Consider the following 17,955-nt stretch of genomic DNA (forward strand, 5'->3'; position numbering starts at 1 on the left):
GTATGATGCAAAAATAGTATTCCAACTGGCAAAAACAGAAGGTATGATGCAAAAATATTATTCATATTGGCAAAAACAGAAGGTATGATTCAAAAATATTTTTCATATTGGCAAAAACAGAAGGTATGTTGCAAAAATATTATTCATTCTGGCAAAGCAGAAGGTTTGATGCAAAAATATGATTTGTACTGGCAAAAACAGAAGGTTTGATGTAAAACTAGTATTAATACTGGCAAAAACAGTCGGAATGATGCAAAAATATAAATCATACTTACAAAAATAGAAGTTATTAGGTAAAAATATTATTCATACTTGCAAAAACAGAAGGTATGATGCAAAATACGCTAATTAATATACATATGTGTAATATGTATAATAATTGCAATGCACATTATTATTTCAATTCTAACAATATGTATTATGCATTGCCAAGTAAGTATATAATATTTAGTTAAGGGGGGGGGGGGGGTAAATTAGTAGGTTTAAAATAGGAGAATTTGATTTGGGCGGTGGAGAGGGGCAATGGTGCAGCTGTAAATCATTTGAGGTCGTATTTAATGAATAGCAAGAATCGAGAAGTAGTTCAATCTTCAATATCTAGTTCAAATGCACAACTTAGTCATTAAATCAGACCTGCCCTGAAAAGATGTATCACTTACATTCAACATGGCAAGCTAAAGACGACTATATATACTATCATTAAAGCTTGACAGAAAGGTCTTTGACAGAATCAAAGAGTATGAAATAGAAGGGAGACATAACTGACGCGGCTCGCCCTACTATATGATTATACTGTACATGCTTTGCAGACGGTACTCCATTCGTATAAGAAATATTCAGAATAGGGTATTGTATACGCGGTAATTGTACATCAGACAAATAATTCTTATTCAAATGAAGTACCGTCTGCAAAGCTGCATAATCATATGGTAGGGCGGACCGCGTCAGGTATATCTCCCTTCTATTTCATACTCCTTCGACAGAATCCTCTAGTAAATAAAAGTATTGCTTAATTTGCCGAGTTTGTTTTTATTCTTCCAAGAAGTTGCAGTACAGTGTTGTGTAAACAAACCTATAGTATGGAAGCTGGTGGTAATTGTATATAAATTAAACCAGCTAAATAAACAATTAACTCCTGACCATGAAAGTATGCTTTGCTATTAAACCTGCCTGCACAGTGCCCATGGTTTCTGTTACAGAAAGAAAACCTTTTAAGATAAAAACCTAATTTCTTCCTTACATCTATACCTAACCTTGTGCTTTAAATAGTGTAATGTCCAAGGTCTGATTCAAGTATTACACTTTTAGGGCTCCGCACATTATTATCAGTGCAGGTTTTTATATCATTAAAGTACATAAAATATTCATTGTGTTTTGTTTGTATACTAGTATACCCATTTTGATAATCTTTCGCGGCATTTTTTTTAATAAATAAATCATTTGGATTCATAGCAATGTTTGAAAATCTGTCAAAAGAAATGATTATCTTCGTTACTAAAGCTAAATGAAAGACTTTCATTAGTTTTTTTTTAAATCTTTGCAATAACTAGGCCATATCTACTTCACATAATATCCCTGATGTCAATACATAATTTAATATAACAAAGGTTCGCAACATCAGGTTGCAAAGATATCAGAATTAGAAAATCAGAGTTTTAAATAATCATTTCCTTTCCTTTTTACCCCTTCTGCAGAGACATTTTTCAAGAGTGAGTAAATGCCGTTCAAAATTATAATGTGTGTACAGACCCGTTTTGGTGTACAGACCCGTTTTGGTGTATAGACCCGGTTTGGTGTACAGACCCGTTTTGCCTTATATGGTCTGTATGCGTACCGTACACCTTGCTCTAGAGGTTTAAAAGTCGGCTCGGTACTTGAAATGAACCGGAGTTTACGGAGACCTTAGCAAAATTTCCAAATAGGCGAACAGTTCCTTTATGTAAAATCCGTTTGCGTCCCCTTGGTAAACAAACTGTGACATTGAAATATAATTTTAGTTGAAGAACTAATTAGATAGTTGACTACCCTCCAGCTTATATATATTCATTCAACAAGACAAAGTAAATAAAACCTTCAGGACACAACTTTTTATGCATTTGCCTTATAACCATAATACTTGCATACATGTTGTCCAGACCCGGTGTCACGTTATACAGCAGTTACAGGTGCCATAAGCATGTCCATCATACATTTGATATATCCAGACCCGGTGTCACGTTATATAACGGTTACAGGTGCCAAAAGCATGTCCATGCGAACATTTGATATGTCCAAACCCTGTGTCACGTTATATACCAATTACAGGTGACATAAGCATGTCAATCAAACATTTCATATATCCAGACCCGGTGTCACGTTATATAACGGTTACAGGTGCCATAAGCATGTCCATGCGAACATTTGATATGTCCAAACATCGGTTTCACGTTATATAACAGTTACAGGTGCCATAAGCATGTCAATGCATACATTTGATATGTTCAGACCCGGTGTCACGTCATATAGCAGTTACAGGTGCCATAAGCATGTCCATCATACATTTGATATATCCAGACCCGGTGAAACGTTATATAACGGTTACAGGTGCCATAAGCATGTGCATGCGAACATTTGATATGTTCAGACCCGGTTTCATGTTATATAGCTGTTACAGGTGCCATAAGCATGTCCATCATACATTTGAAATATCCAAACCCTGTGTCACGTTAAATTACAGTTACAGGTGCTATAATCATGTCCATCATACATTTGATATGTCAAGGCCCGGTGTCACGTTATATAACAGTCACAGGTGATATAATCATGTCCATCATACATTTAATATGTCCAGACCCGGTGTCACATCATATATCAGTTACAGGTGCCAAAATCATGTCTATCATTCATTTTATATGTCCAGTGTCACGTTGTGAACCAAACTGCCAAATACATATTCGTTCAGTGTGTTTTGAATTTTGAACCAAAACTAAATAGAGCTCAGTTCAGCATGTATATTGAATTCTGAACCAAAAACTAAATAGAGCTCAGTTCAGCATGTATATTGAATTCTGAACCAAAAACTAAATAGAGCTCAGTTCAGCATGTATATTGAATTCTGAACCAAAAACTAAATAGAGCTCAGTTTAGCATGTATATTGAATTCTGAACCAAAAACTAAATAGAGCTCAGTTCAGCATGTATATTGAATTCTGAACCAAAACTAAATAGAGCTCAGTTCAGCATGTATATTGAATTCTGAACCAAAAACTAAATAGAGCTCAGTTCAGCATGTATATTGAATTTTGAACCAAAAACTAAATGATCTTAGTTATGCGTAAGTCAGTGCAATCATAAAGCACTATGTGTTGGTGCACAATTCCTACTGAACAGGAGCTAATCTAAACTTTTTCAATTATAATTAAACAAGTTTAGTATTAAACAGATGCTTCCTGGTCTTTAGTTAATGGGGTTGACAAAAAATGAAAACGTAAACAATTACATGTCTTTTTAAAAAATATTATGTCAGTGGAAAATGTTTAAAATGTGAATAAATCTACGAAAGTCAACACACTTCACTTTCAATCTAAGCAAAGACAAATTTACGAATTGTTCTAACGAGTTTCCTAATCAAAATTTGAGGAAAATCGGTCCAGGGGACTAAGGGGTCCCTGTTAGACTGATGGGTCACTTTGAATAAAAAAGGAACAGTCCCTTTTATGATCTAAATGTCCAGTATTACAATGCATGAGTAAAAAGGTTAAATTGGTTTTTAACTGTCTGAAGCAATGTGAACTACTTGAATTTCTACTCGGCCCATTCAATCAATCAATCAACCAATCAATCAATCAACCAATCAATCCTTAGACAATGGTTTGATCTTTTTCAAATTAAAGTAATAAGAAACATTTTAATCATTTATTCAACATTACTCGGTTTATTGTTTCTAGTAAAATTAGAGATTATAGATTCTAACGCTCAAATTACTTTGATGATTACTAAAAACTAAAAAAAAAGAAAATAAATCTTTATTTGAAATCCATAGAACCGGGTCTACAGAAATCTAAAAGCTTGAAAAAAAAACTTTCCTTGTTTATAAAATAGTAGCCCTATAAGCTGTAAGTAAAGGAGCTAAGTACTTGAATATACCAGGGGGGGTGGGGTTCAAGGTCAGGTTTAAACTATCAAAACATCACGACGATAATTTTCCAATCAATAATATTTTGAAGAACTTAATGATTCAAGTAACTTTTGTGAAATATTGGGGGATTATCAAGAAAATTTTACTTTTTTAAAACAAAAAATAGCATGTTATGGTTTAAAGAAATAATTGTTAATTATGCAGTAAACCAGGCACCCTCATTTTTGAACATAATTATACAGTTTGGTAAAGGGATTGTTCATCGATTTGAAAATAAACAAAATGTTCCAACTTTATATTTGAATATTTACTAGTACAAGATGCTAAATTTTAAGTTGATTTTTCAGAATTTTCTATATTCATGTAAATATAAATGAAATTCACGCTTAAGAAACTTTTAATAAAATTTGGATATTCATGTGCACATTTTAATACTGGTAAAAATCAGCTCTAAAACAAGGTCTTTTTATCACAAATCTATCCCATAGGAACCCGGCTCATGATTGGAATAAAAAATTGTGGATTAATAAAGAAATATTCTTCCACATGGAAGATTACTCCTTTTTACTTGGCGGAATCGGTCATCTTATTACACACTTTTGTACTATCTATCTAATGTCCATACTCATATTTACCCCCGCCTCCCCCCACTCCTTTTAAACAGTGCAGCGTTTCTTATTTTATGTACAAGACCCAGAATACTGTGTAAATTTCGTCTTCTATTTCAAAGTTGTATGACCCCCACCGCAAGATAGAAATTTCCCGTGAAAATTAAAATTTAATGAAAATTTACATGTAAATTGTGTATATTTAATGCAATGATATGACTTCATTATGAAATCATGCATACCCTCATACAAGCGATTAATCAAATAAAAAAGTTTCCCACCCTTGAACATGATTGGATTTATCAATAATATATATTTTACTAATATACCATCCATGGGAGACCATCCTTCTCATAATCAGGATTTATTTCATCTTCTAATATTCTTTTTTTAAGTGTCAATTTTTTAGAGTATACACTATACTCGTACGTAACATGTTTTCAAAGTTGTTTGACCATTTTTCTTTTTTTTAAATTTAAATTTTTAAAAATACCCTATACATCAAATTTTTGAAGAAAAAAAATATTTGAAAAAATTTACTTTTTGTTTAATTCGGTATTATTAATTTTTGAAACTGCTCTTTAGAAAATAGTTTAGTACAGATAGACAGATAGACAGATAGACATATATACAGATATACAGATAGACAGATAGACAGATAGACATATAGACAGATAGAAAGATAGACAGAAAAAAAAAACATCACAATGAAAACTAATCTTGAAAACAAAAAGTGTACATTATGAATATGAACAATAACTCCAATGTGTGATCATTACATCAGTACTGCAATATTCAGAAAACATGGAAACTAAGAAAAAAATCTCAACCTCAATCGCTGTCATTTATGCATAAATCCGTAAAATAATTTTATAGATTGTCAATTTTCAGTTAGAAAAACAAGAATATCTCCATTTTTTGCGCAAAAAAGGTGTAAAAGGTTACAAGATTTGAGTGACAGATTGAAATATATACAGACCTCCCTGTAACTGCATCCCTCGATATCTAACCTTTCTGCCCTTGAGCATTAAACAGACAAACAAAGAGTAGCGAACATTATGAAAATTAATAATAAAAAACGGATGAACGATACCCAGGATCAATAACAAAATGACGATAAACGATTTAAACAAACAAGTAAGAGCGCAATTAATATTTTTTTAGGGGGGATGTGAGGCTGGCAGGAATATAGAAAAAACGTAAATATTCTAGTAAACAATGGATTGTTAACGCCAGATTAACAGTAGTTTTCTGCTAGTTTTTTTGTTGTTACATAAAACAATGGTCGTAAGTTGTTATTTTTCAACCGAAAAAAGACATATCTTAACTATCCTTTTTTGGATATAATTTGAAAGGGCACATTGTTGTAGATCTTTAGAGGGACTGTAGAAATTACGTTCACAGACCCTTCTAAGGCTCAAGACTCTACATATTCATGAATATGCGAATTTTTTCTAATAAAATAAAGGCTTGCACTGTGTACACATTTGCCCTCGTAAAACAATGCGAAATATGTAATATTATGTATCATAAATAAATTCATGGGAAAATCTCTAAGAAAAAAAGTGTTTTTTTTTATATAATATCAAAAACATATCCACGATATGGACCTAATCGGGAAAGTTATTATTTTTGGCATTTTTTTTTTGCGGCTGGTTATTATGTCTGTGCTTAGGCCATGTAAACATTTTGGAAATCCGACACACCAAGATTTGCAATAAGATAAAAAATATATATATTTTAATTTTTATTAAAACGCAAATTGAGGCTGGCTTCCAGACTATAAGCCATTTCGCAATATTGTCGCCATATTTCAGCCATTTAAACTAAAACTAGAACTAGAACTAGAACTAGAACTAGAACTAGAACTAGAACTAGAACTAGAACTAGAACTAGAACTTGAACTAGAACTAGAACTAGAACCAGAAGTAGAATTAGATCTAGAACTAGAACTAGAACTAGAACTAGAACTAGAACTAGAACTAGAACTTGAACTAGAACTAGAACTAGAACTAGAACTAGAACTTGAACTAGAATTAGAACAGATCTACAGTGATAACCAGAAACAATGGAATTGAAAGACGACATTATAGCAATGCTTAAGTGTTTGTTGTTACAAAGCAAATATTGTTAATAGTAACATAGCAGAGCACTGTTTAGGTGAAAAGGGTCTATTGCTTTGTCTAATGTTCATTGAACTAGTTTAAGTTCTAACTTGAGTTTAAAAGTCGTCTTCCTATTTCAGAGTTTTCTGGTTATCACTGCAGAATTAAAACTACTCTACAACTAAAACTAGAACTAGAACTTTGAACTTGAACTAGAACTTGAACTATGACTAGAGCTCTAGAGCTAGAACTAGAGCTAGAGCTAGAACCAGAACCAGAATCAACCCGAGACTAAGAAAAGATTAATTTCAAGGCCAAAAGTAAAATCAGATTTCTTAATTTTACTAAAATTAAATGTGCAAAATAAATTTTAACGTCTTAAAAAATAAACTTATTCTACATGTCTTACAAGTTAAAATTAAATTTGATTCTAGCTCAACGTTTTCAAAGTTTAATGCCAATAAAACCGTTCGTCTGTGATAAAACCTTAACATAACATGACCACGGGTTGCTCTATATTTATACCCTTTATTGGCCCCTCCGCCTCCCTCTCCCTCCCCCCCCCCCTTCAACCGATACACTGCATTATACTTCTAGATTCGGTTGACAGATTCTAATGTTTTGATTTGGAAGCCAAAAAATGAATGTCGAAAGCCAGACAACACAAACACATAACTTTAGAGAATAATCAATCTAAGGCGTGCACAGAAGGAGAAGGAAAGTGGGCCGGGGGGCGGGGGGGGGGGCTAGATGGCGAGGATATAAAATTATTTGTCAAAACTTTACTTCCGGTCAAAACCGATTGTATACAAATATTTACAAAGAAATGTTTGTATAAAAATTAAATGATCAAATATATTTAGACATTCATATTTCTAGCTGAGAAACCCAGCTTTGCCCGGAGTTTTCCTTATATTTAAAAGTCAACCCACTTAATTTGGAATTTTTAAACCAGGCTAAGAACATTCCCTAATCAAAATTTTCGTTGTTCTCATGCTGTCGATACTCGAGATTGCTTACTAATATTTTGGCAAATTTTGTTTAATTATGAGGAAAAAGAATTCAGTATTTGTCTAATTTTCTTTATCTCTATATCGTTGCAACCTGATGGTGTGAACCTATCATATTATATTTTTTGATCTAACAAAATTCAAAAATTGACATAGCTAAGGTGTTCGACATTGGGTTGCAAAGATATTTGGCAAAGACTCAACTTCATTATGAAAAAAAAGATTATTTTTTAAACTTTTTTAAACAATGTTGTAATGTGTATGTAAAACTCGACAATAAGAAATTGACCGGTACAACAAAATTGTAAAATACATCTATACATACATATTACATGACATATATTAATATTACATGACATACATTAATATTACATCACATACATTAATATTACATGACATACATTAATAATACATGACATACATTAGTATTACATGACATACATTAATATTACATGACATACATTAATATTACATGACATATATAAATATTACATGACATACATTAATAATAGATGACATACATTAATATTACATGACATAAACACTGTACTGCAGCTTTATGAGGATTTTCAAACAAAATGGCCTTTCATTCGAAGAAAAAAATCAAAAGTCTAATTAATGCTCCGGTCTTCTACATTATACGACGCGACGGTTTCCAGTCAACGCTAAGCCCAGTACGACGTTGTTTCTTCATGCGTTAAAGTCACCGCGATATTGTTTCCTGGCACTTATAAACATTAAACTAATAAACAAAAACAAATATTATTTTACAAGTTAAATATAATAATAAGAAACAAGATTCATAAACATTACAAAATTTAAACAAATGTTTTGATTTATTTTAAAAAACATGGCACAGTTATTTATACGTTTTCTTTATTACTTTATCATTTGTTTATGTGTCAACAATTTCCAGAAAAAAAAAAGTATGTAAAATAGTTTACAGTTATACGATAGTGTTTATAACTTGTGAAAAAATGGCTTTAGAGCTTGGAGGGGAGTATGACAGCTATGGAAACTATCGACAGTTTCGGAGTTCGACAGAACGGGAAAATGTTGGAGAACTTTATATAAGAAATGTTCAAAATGTAAGAAAAATATTTAGACATTTTATTAGGGTTTACTTTAAAGCCTTAATATATAACATAGGAAAGGCAGGAATTGACGTAAAGAATTAGAAATAAAAAGGCTGGGACAGATTTTATGAAAGGCGAGACTGAGACATGGTTGAATTTTGTCTGCGCGGTTCAGCTAATTTATTAATTCAAAGTTTAAAGTAAGTTTAAATTTTGACTGAAATTGGCTCTTAATTTTGGTAAAGTGAACTTGATGCATTTTTATTTCTTTTTTAAATCATTCTAATCATTATTTACAAGCGTATATTCAAACCAGAAGATAAAAATATTCAAAAAATTCTTAGGTCGTGTTAATTACACTCTCGTTCTTTGTAGATAACCCACCTAGCATGCACTGCATACATTGTGATATTGATATCCAGGTTTAACATTCAGTAAGCCTTAACTTTCAAAACCATTTTCACGGATTAAATTAAACTTTTTGTCTTTTTTATACTTTTTTGTTAATTATATTATATTAACAGATTAAAATTAAATCGCGTGAATGTATAAAAAGTATGATTTCACATAATCTGATTTTTTCATGAAGCATCAGTTAATAGAAATCATAAAAAATGTTAATAGTTGGAATTCTAATTTTTAAATGAAAGGTTAAAACTTTAAAAAAAATCTCAAAAGAAGAAAATTTGAACTAACTGATATTTGTAAATTTTAGAATTTTATAATAAATCTCAAACTGTGGTTGAAATTAAGATATAGGTGATAAATTATCGAATTCTCGGTTCACTGCTTAGTATATGTTTGTGGTTCAAACATTATGTAATACCAACTATACAGTTAAATATCAGATTTGAAAATATCTCACTCAATCTCAACTTAAGGCAGATGTTTATGTAATTGGATCAATTAATATTACGATTTTGCGANATTTTCCTCCATTTGTCCTGACGGGTTTAAAAGTACTTTTTTCTCTCTTTATCAAATATGTTCCTTAGAATTTTATCAAAATGATGTTGTTCTTAGGGCTGCAAAAAGCAATTTTTATTTTTAACACACAAAAATTAAATATTTATAAATACAAAATTAATGAAAAGCCTGAAACACCTGAACTAACTTACTTCCAATCAAGGGTATATAAATCTAAATGTTTAAATCAAATATTTACATATTTATTAAAACAACTTTTTGCTGGAACGAATTCAAATCTTTAATGCAACAGAAACTATTCAAACCAATATATACATTCAAGGCCAGAATATTCTCATTCTTTTAATTCAATAATAAATATGGATTAAAATAATAAATTCCACCAATTTTATCCAATTCAATGAAATTAAATTGTAAACTTATTAATGAATGCTTTTCTTCCGATTACTTCCGGCCAGAAGTAATTCATTCATTTCTTCTAATACTAGTGTATTTTTTGATGTATTCATTTGTTATAAATTGTCCAAACATGATAAAACATGATTAGAATGTAAATGAATACATTTCCTTGAAAATGTTTACTACTGCAGGGTGCGTTCATTGTAATCTGTGTTGAAGATAGAACACGCAAAACTAGATAGAGCTAAATATGTCCGGGTTTATTCAAATAAACATAACTACCTTTATGATCTGAAATCTATTGAAAAAGGGTAATAACCCGTTTTTGTATACCCCAACTGCAAAAAAATTACGTGAGTGAATTTATTCGATTTATCTATTTCGTAATTGAACCCCCCAGAGCTATCGATCAAAACAACAATTTAGTTTTCAATTCTTAAATTTAAACACTCATAGTTTTTTTCATTTATGCGTTCAAACTAAATTTTAAGAAAATTTCAATTGTTAAATTTGTTCCCAAACATCCATATAGTTTACTAAAGAATTTTTTTAACAATTCTTGTCGTCGTTTTTTAATAATTTTAAAAAAACAATTCTCAAACAGGGGGTCTAACCCCCGGAAAAATTTCCCCTTCGGGCACAATAATACTCCCCCCCCCTGGACTAAATTCTAAATACGCCTCTTTCTATGGTTGACACTGAAAACTGTACATGCTATGATATAAATGTTTATAGTTGACACTGTAAACTGTAAAGTCTATAATATAAATGTCTATGGTTGACACTGTGCAGTTTATGATATAAATGTCTATGGTTGACACTGTACAGCCTAAGATTGAAATGTCTATGGTTGCACTGTAAACTGTACAATTTATGATATAAATGTCTATGGTTAACACTGTAAACTGTGCAGCCTATGATGTAAATGTCTATGGTTGACACTGTACAGTTTATGATATAAATGTCTATGGTTGACACTGTACAGTTTATGATATAAATGACTATGGTTGACATTGTAAACTGTGCAGCCTATGATATAAATGTCTATGGTTGACACTGTACAGTCTATGATAGAAATGTCTATGGTTGAAACTGTGCAGTCTATGATGTAAATGTCTTTGGTTGACTCTGAACAGTCTGTGATATAAATGTCTATAATTGACACTCTACAGTCTATGATATAAATGTCTATGGTAAACACTGTTGACACTGTGCAGTCTATGATATAAATGTCTATGGTTGACACTGTACAGTCTATGATGTAAATCTCTATGGTTGATACTGTAAACTGTACAGTCTATGATGTAAATGTCTATGGTTGACACTGTAAACTGTTCAGTCTATGATATAAATGTCTATGGTTGATACTGTACAGTCTATGACGTAAATGTCTATTGTTGAAACTGTACAGTCTATGATTTAAATGTCTATGGTTGATACTGTACAGTCTATGATATAAATGTCTATGGTTGACATTGTGCAGTCTATGATATAAATGTCTATGGTTGACACTGTACAGTCTATGATGTAAATCGCTATGGTTGATACTGTAAACTGTACAGTCTATGATGTAAATGTCTATGGTTGACACTGTAAACTGTACAGTCTATGATATAAATGTCTTTTGTGTGACACTGTAATCTGTACAATCTATTATGTAAATGTCTATGGTTGATACTGTACAGACTATGATGTAAATGTCTATGGTTGATACTGTACAGTCTATGATATAAATGTCTATAGTTGACACTGTAAACTGTAAACCCTGTATCGTATAGAACAATACAACTAGGCTAGGGTTTCAGGCTAAATTACTTAAGTTTCCCAGGCTTAAGCACTGGCTAGTGCCTGACTTCTTCAATCAAAACAATATAAAGGCAGTATTGCACATCGGACAGTGGACACCGAAGCCTTTTCTCTCTCCCTACACTCAATCTGGTATCTACCTATCTCTATTATACAGGTAAACAAATTTATTGATTGTTGAAAAAGACGACTATTTGTATATCTCTTTAGGAGCAGAAATGACCGAACATCTGAACTTTATGATAGGGTCAATATTTAAAATATTTCTGTAAAATTAAAACCAAGACTTCTTTCCAAATATTACAAAACTGACAGTGAATACCGCTTACTTTTGTTTTGTTTAATAATTCCAAAAAAAAAGGTTATTTGCAGCGAAAAATCTGAATTTTGCTCTTAATTGTTTATTGATTTTTAAGTGTGCAAAGTTTTTAATTTACACAATTTTAACAAAAAAAACATTTTCGTGTGAGGGCGCCTTTAAAGGGAATATAATTAAGAAGTGGCATTTAAAGAGTTTTCCTTCCTGATTACAGGAGGATATGGAGACTGTTTTCTATCTTTTAAAAAATGTGATAATTTTCTTTCTTCTCTCTGCTGCATAAATCAGGTCCTTTTATAGAAAAATAGAAAAAAAATGATAAGCTTTCAAATTCAAAAAAGTAAGGTTATATTTCGCTAAGAAAAGGTTTAAAGGGAATCGTCATGGATTTGGAATAACTCTTTTAAATAAAGGGTTACTTGAAAAAAACCACCGCAGTCCCTTTCATCATTTGTTTCTGTGTTAAACTTTGTTCTGATTATCAGGCATTGCTCGATAAGTGGCTAACTGGCTACATCTGGTCCTAAGATAAAACAGCCAGAATTAAAAATCATAATTTCAAAATGTTCCCAGAAAATCTGCCAACTTTATTTTGTTAATTCGTAAGATAAAAAAGAAGAGAAAAGCTGAGAGTTCGTAGACTAGAATCAGAATAACAGTGACCAGAATATACTAGAATCAGAATAACAGTGGTGACCAGAATATACTAGAATCAGAATAACAGTGGTGACCAGAAAATATTTTAAAGAAAGAAGTATTTGTTTTTATTCTTTCTATTTAGAAATGTCTGCTAAGGATTTTGTCAAAATTAATTGTTATAAGTTATAACGGACATGTTTTTAATAAGGTTTAGGACATATCAGTTAGAAATTAAAATCCTTAGCAACTTTTAAGAAAAAAAAATTGTTCTTATTCCAAGGTTTTCTGGTAACTATTGTATCAAATTCAATTTTTTTATTAAATTGATTGATTGATAAATGTTGCAGCATGGAGGCCTGGCGTTCTTATTAATGTACTTCCTTGTACTTCTCCTGGTTGGAGCTCCAGCCCTTCTTCTAGAGATGTTCCTGGGCCAGTATTCAGGTAGAACCAGGATACTTAGGTAGGACCAGGATACTCAGGTAGAACCAGGATACTTGATAAGACCAGGATACTTATGTAAGACCAGGATACTTAGGTAGGACTAGGATACTCAGGTAGGACTAGGATACTTAGGTAGGACCAGGATACTTTGTTAGGACCAGGCTACTCAGGGGGGGACCAGGATACTTGGTAGGACCAGGATACTTATGCAGGATAATAGGATACTCAGGTAGGACCAGGATACTCAGGTATGAACCAGGATTCTGAGGTAGGACCAGGATACTTATGTAGGATAATAGGATACTCAGGTATGAACAGGATACTTTGGTAGGACCAGGATACTTTGGTAGGACCAGGGTACTCAGGTAGGACCAGGATACTTGGTAGGACCAGGATACTTATGTAGGACCAGGATACTTATGTGGGATAATAGGATACTCAGGCAAGAACCAGGACTCTGAGGTAGGACCAGGATACTTAGTTAGACCCAGCCCAGGACACTTAGATAGGATCATAAAAAAATATAAGATATTAAAATATAATATATTTGATATTTTAGGATTGGCCCCTATGAGGCTATTTAGACACCTTTGCCCAATTCTATCTGGACTAGGACTTACTATTTTTGTACAGGTAATATTCACAATAAACAATCATTATTATGTAGTTATCTACGAAGTATCATTCATCCCTTCATAGCGTGACGTTGAAGTACAAGTTGATTTAAAAAAGATAACCTTTTAGTTTTCACGGTCATATGGACCTTTTTAGGGACCACGGACATTGAAACTTCAAAAAACACAAATTCTGTTTGATATTATTTTATTAAGATAAAACTAAAAATCTGTAAATGTTGTTTTTTATTACACATTGAATGAATATTGTAAAAACGGTCTTGTCTGAAGTAAAGATGATAATTGTTTTAATTATTATTCTATTATTTAATACTTTTTTTTGCTTTGAGTAGGCAGCTGTACGACTTTTCCTGGAGCTAGGAGTACTAAGTTGGTCCGGGCAAACATTATTCCTAGTTTTCTCTCAACAAAACATTAGGTTGGTCCTAAACATTATTCCTAGTTTTCTCTCAAAAAAACATTAAGTTGGTCCTAAACATTATTCCAAAACATTAGGTTGGTCCTAAACATTATTCCTAGTTTTCTCTCAACAAAACATTAGGTTGGTCCTAAATATTATTCCTTGTTTTATCGCAAATAAAAAATGGTGTAACTTTTTAAAGCAACTAGATTTTATGGATAAAAATAATTTTGAAAAAGACCATGCGGCGAATAGTATTGGTTTAAAATGAGAAGCAAAATGGCGACTTAACAGTTTTAAATGGCGGATATTTAGGGACGGATTCTTCTATCGTGATGTACTGAACAAGGATAAAGGAGATCTTGAAGAGTTGGGATCTGTCAGGTAACATTTTTTTAACAATATTTTCCTAAAATTTCTACAAAATAAATGGTTTAAGACATAATAAAGTTCATTCTATTTCGCCATTATTAATTCTTGCCTGCAAGTCTACATGAACTTGAGTCCTACTTAATCAGCAGTATCCATTTTTTCTTCTTGTTTTTTTACTGTCCATTGTACTTAAAAAATTATGAATGATTAAAAAAAAGTTATTTTCTGATCTTACCAAAATTTTATAAAAATTGCTTAATTTTCAGTGGAGAGCTGTGTCTCGTTCTAGGAATAGGAACAGTTCTAATCTTTATACTTGTCACCATAATAATAATTGTTCAGATCTGTGGGTAAGGTGTGCATGGTATTGACTCCCCTGATGTTTATGTTGATTGTCTCTTTAACAATCAGATCCTGTATTGCAGATGGTGGTTTACAGGTAGTAAACATCTTCATTTTATTTCTAAATTTTTCTTCAGAGGTCAAAACATTTGTATTCTTTGCTTGATCTCTATGACAACTTTAAAATTTGAGGGATTAGTAATTGCTTCCTCAATTTTAGTCTTTCGCGTCCGACATGCATGACCATTGACCACGGGATATCTAGGAGGAATTATTTTAATTCTGCACAAGAATAAGATGTATAACTACTTACTACTTAATCCTGGGATTCACAATACATAAGTTTTGACCTAAAAACCACAAACTTTAGATTTTCAAATACCTCGGTAAAAAATAGTTTTTCCAAAAAATGAATTTTAATTTTCCAAAATTTTCAAATTGTTTTGTGTTTAGGGAGTAACCATGTTGTTGACACCAAACTGGATAAAGTTGACCGATCCTACAGCTTGGCTGGAGGCTACTTCACAGGTAGATAAGTTGACCGATCCTACAGCTTGGCTGGAGGCTACTTCACAGGTAGATAAGTTGACCGATCCTACAGCTTGGCTGGAGGCTACTTCGCAGGTAGATAAGTTGACCGATCCTGCAGCTTGGCTGGAGGCTACTTTGGAGGTAGATAAGTTGACAAATCTTTCAGTTTGATAAAAGCTACTTCGCAGGTAGATAAGTTTAATCTTTCATTTGGGATGGAGGCTTCTTCGCAGGTAAATAAGTTGACCGATCCTACAGCTTGGTAAGAAGCTACTTCGTAGGTAGATATGTTGATGATCTTACAGTATGTCTGGGCGCTACTTCGCAGGAATGCTAGGGATCAAAGAAAGGGTGCTTACCAAGGGGCAATGCCCCCCTCTAAATGGGTGTGTGAGGAAGCCCCAACCCCTACAAGTTAAAATTTTACTTTTCAACGGTTAAGAAATCATCAAATTGATCCATTTTTTTAATTTGTTAGGTTGTGTTCTCCCTACAGCTGGGTATAGGTGCAGTGCTAAGCTACGGATCCTACAACAAGTTCAACCAGAATATTGTCAGGGATGCAATTATAGGTGAACATACATTGCAAGGGTGTATACAGAAATAAATTTAGGGGGTGTCCCCATCCCTAGGAGCTCCTGGGGGGGGGGGGGCAAATTCAAAATTCAAAATTATTAGCTTCTTGGATATCAGGCATAAGTATAAAATACTTTAAAGGTACACATACAGTCCAATAACCTTTCAAGTACTACTTTATCTCGCATTCATACAAAGCTAGCAGAAATAAAAAATTTCCAAAAAATCTAAAACTTACTATATTTATGTAATAGTATTTTTACTAAAGATAGCAAAAGAAATTTTTGAAACTGAGAAACTGTGCCCAAAAAAAATAGGAGTACAATTATAAGCTATATAATAAGTTCTTCTTTCATTTATATGTTCGCTATGGATGGTCATACGGCTGATTTTATTTTGAGGAAACTCATGGGTACTCTGGGGGTGACACAAAGGCTAAAAAATTAAGATTTTTATTCAAAATTCGATTTTTAAATTTCCCCCAATAATATATATTTTTTTGAGGGGGGGGGGCTTCCCTTAAACCCCCAATTCCGAACTGCAAACTCTTCAGTTTAAGATTTGAAAAGTTTGATAGCTCTGAGTTCTAGGTCTAAAGAGAGGCATTACCCCCCTTCCCCTCCCCCTTGTATACGCCCTGTAAGAACCAGAAAGCTTTGTAATTTAAAGACGAGTCAAGTTATGAGTTGAAATAGTCCAATGAGCATAAAATACAGAAATTGAACTGAATAAGTGATTTAGTAATTCACAAGTAAAACTATTAACTGTTTGATAAACTCAAATCAACTTAATTAATGCTCTTCCACCGCTTTCTGGTTCTCACTGTAGAAAAAAAGAAAAAAATTATTCAATTTGGTTGAATTTTACGTAAGAAATAGATTTGCACTATATTTTGAAATTAAATAATTGTTAAACAAGGAATTGTTCCATTTTAACTTTAGCCGAGGAAAACAGCGGGGTTTAAAGGGCTGAAAATGTGTGAAAACCCGCGATTTAAAAACTTCGTCTTGAGCAGTAATTCCTTAAACCCGACTTTAAGACCGAACTCTGACGACAGCTTGTGTCACGTGATTGACAGCTGAAAGATCTTCGGCTCGACTAAAGGATTTAGGCCCAATGAAAATAAAACCGACCTTGGTTGGTCTTAGTGGAGAATAGAGATCAAGTCGTAAGCAAGGCCCAACGACAGCTTATTCCCGTATTTTCCGGAATTTTTTAAATCGCGGGGTCTGATTATATAAGCTTTGTGTGATAAAAGAATTTATATATTTTTTATTTAGTATTGATCTCTCATCTTGTCTGGGTTCTGCTTAGTGTTCTTCTAATCCTATCTCTTCTTGGTATATCTCATACTAATAAGGTTGATTATTCTTTTACTTAATACTTTAATCATCTCTCTTATTTTACTCATATTCTTCTTCCAGTATTTAACAATTTATTTCATTTTCCTTATTTTGATATTTGCGCTGAGTATTCAGATAAAATAATACAATACATTTCATTTAATAATGTGAATAAGGGTAGATCCTCATTTTGATATTTGAACTGAGTATGTAGATAAGATAATGCAATACAATTAATAAAGTGAATAAGGGTAGATCCTTATTTTGATATTTGAACTGAGTATGTAGATAAGATAATGCAATACA

The 17,955-nt window shown here is 32.3% G+C and overlaps 1 protein-coding gene across 1 annotated transcript in view; it reads left to right on the forward strand.

The window, feature by feature from the left end:
- Nucleotides 1–12,152: 12,152 nt before the first annotated feature.
- Nucleotides 12,153–17,955, forward strand: part of LOC111698852 (sodium-dependent proline transporter) — a 9,681-nt gene continuing 3,878 nt past the window's right edge. The window contains exons 1-9 of the mRNA XM_023469354.1: nucleotides 12,153–12,205; nucleotides 13,354–13,450; nucleotides 14,010–14,083; nucleotides 14,418–14,503; nucleotides 14,801–14,869; nucleotides 15,124–15,207; nucleotides 15,269–15,296; nucleotides 15,653–15,871; nucleotides 16,209–16,302. Coding sequence (XP_023325122.1) covers nucleotides 13,378–13,450; nucleotides 14,010–14,083; nucleotides 14,418–14,503; nucleotides 14,801–14,869; nucleotides 15,124–15,207; nucleotides 15,269–15,296; nucleotides 15,653–15,871; nucleotides 16,209–16,302 — 727 coding nt within the window. The 5' untranslated portion in view covers nucleotides 12,153–12,205; nucleotides 13,354–13,377. The remainder of the gene's footprint in view (nucleotides 12,206–13,353; nucleotides 13,451–14,009; nucleotides 14,084–14,417; nucleotides 14,504–14,800; nucleotides 14,870–15,123; nucleotides 15,208–15,268; nucleotides 15,297–15,652; nucleotides 15,872–16,208; nucleotides 16,303–17,955) is intronic.

The sequence above is a fragment of the Eurytemora carolleeae genome, unplaced genomic scaffold (assembly GCF_000591075.1).
Source record: "Eurytemora carolleeae unplaced genomic scaffold, Eaff_2.0 scaffold77, whole genome shotgun sequence".
NCBI classification, from domain to species: domain Eukaryota; kingdom Metazoa; phylum Arthropoda; class Copepoda; order Calanoida; family Temoridae; genus Eurytemora; species Eurytemora carolleeae.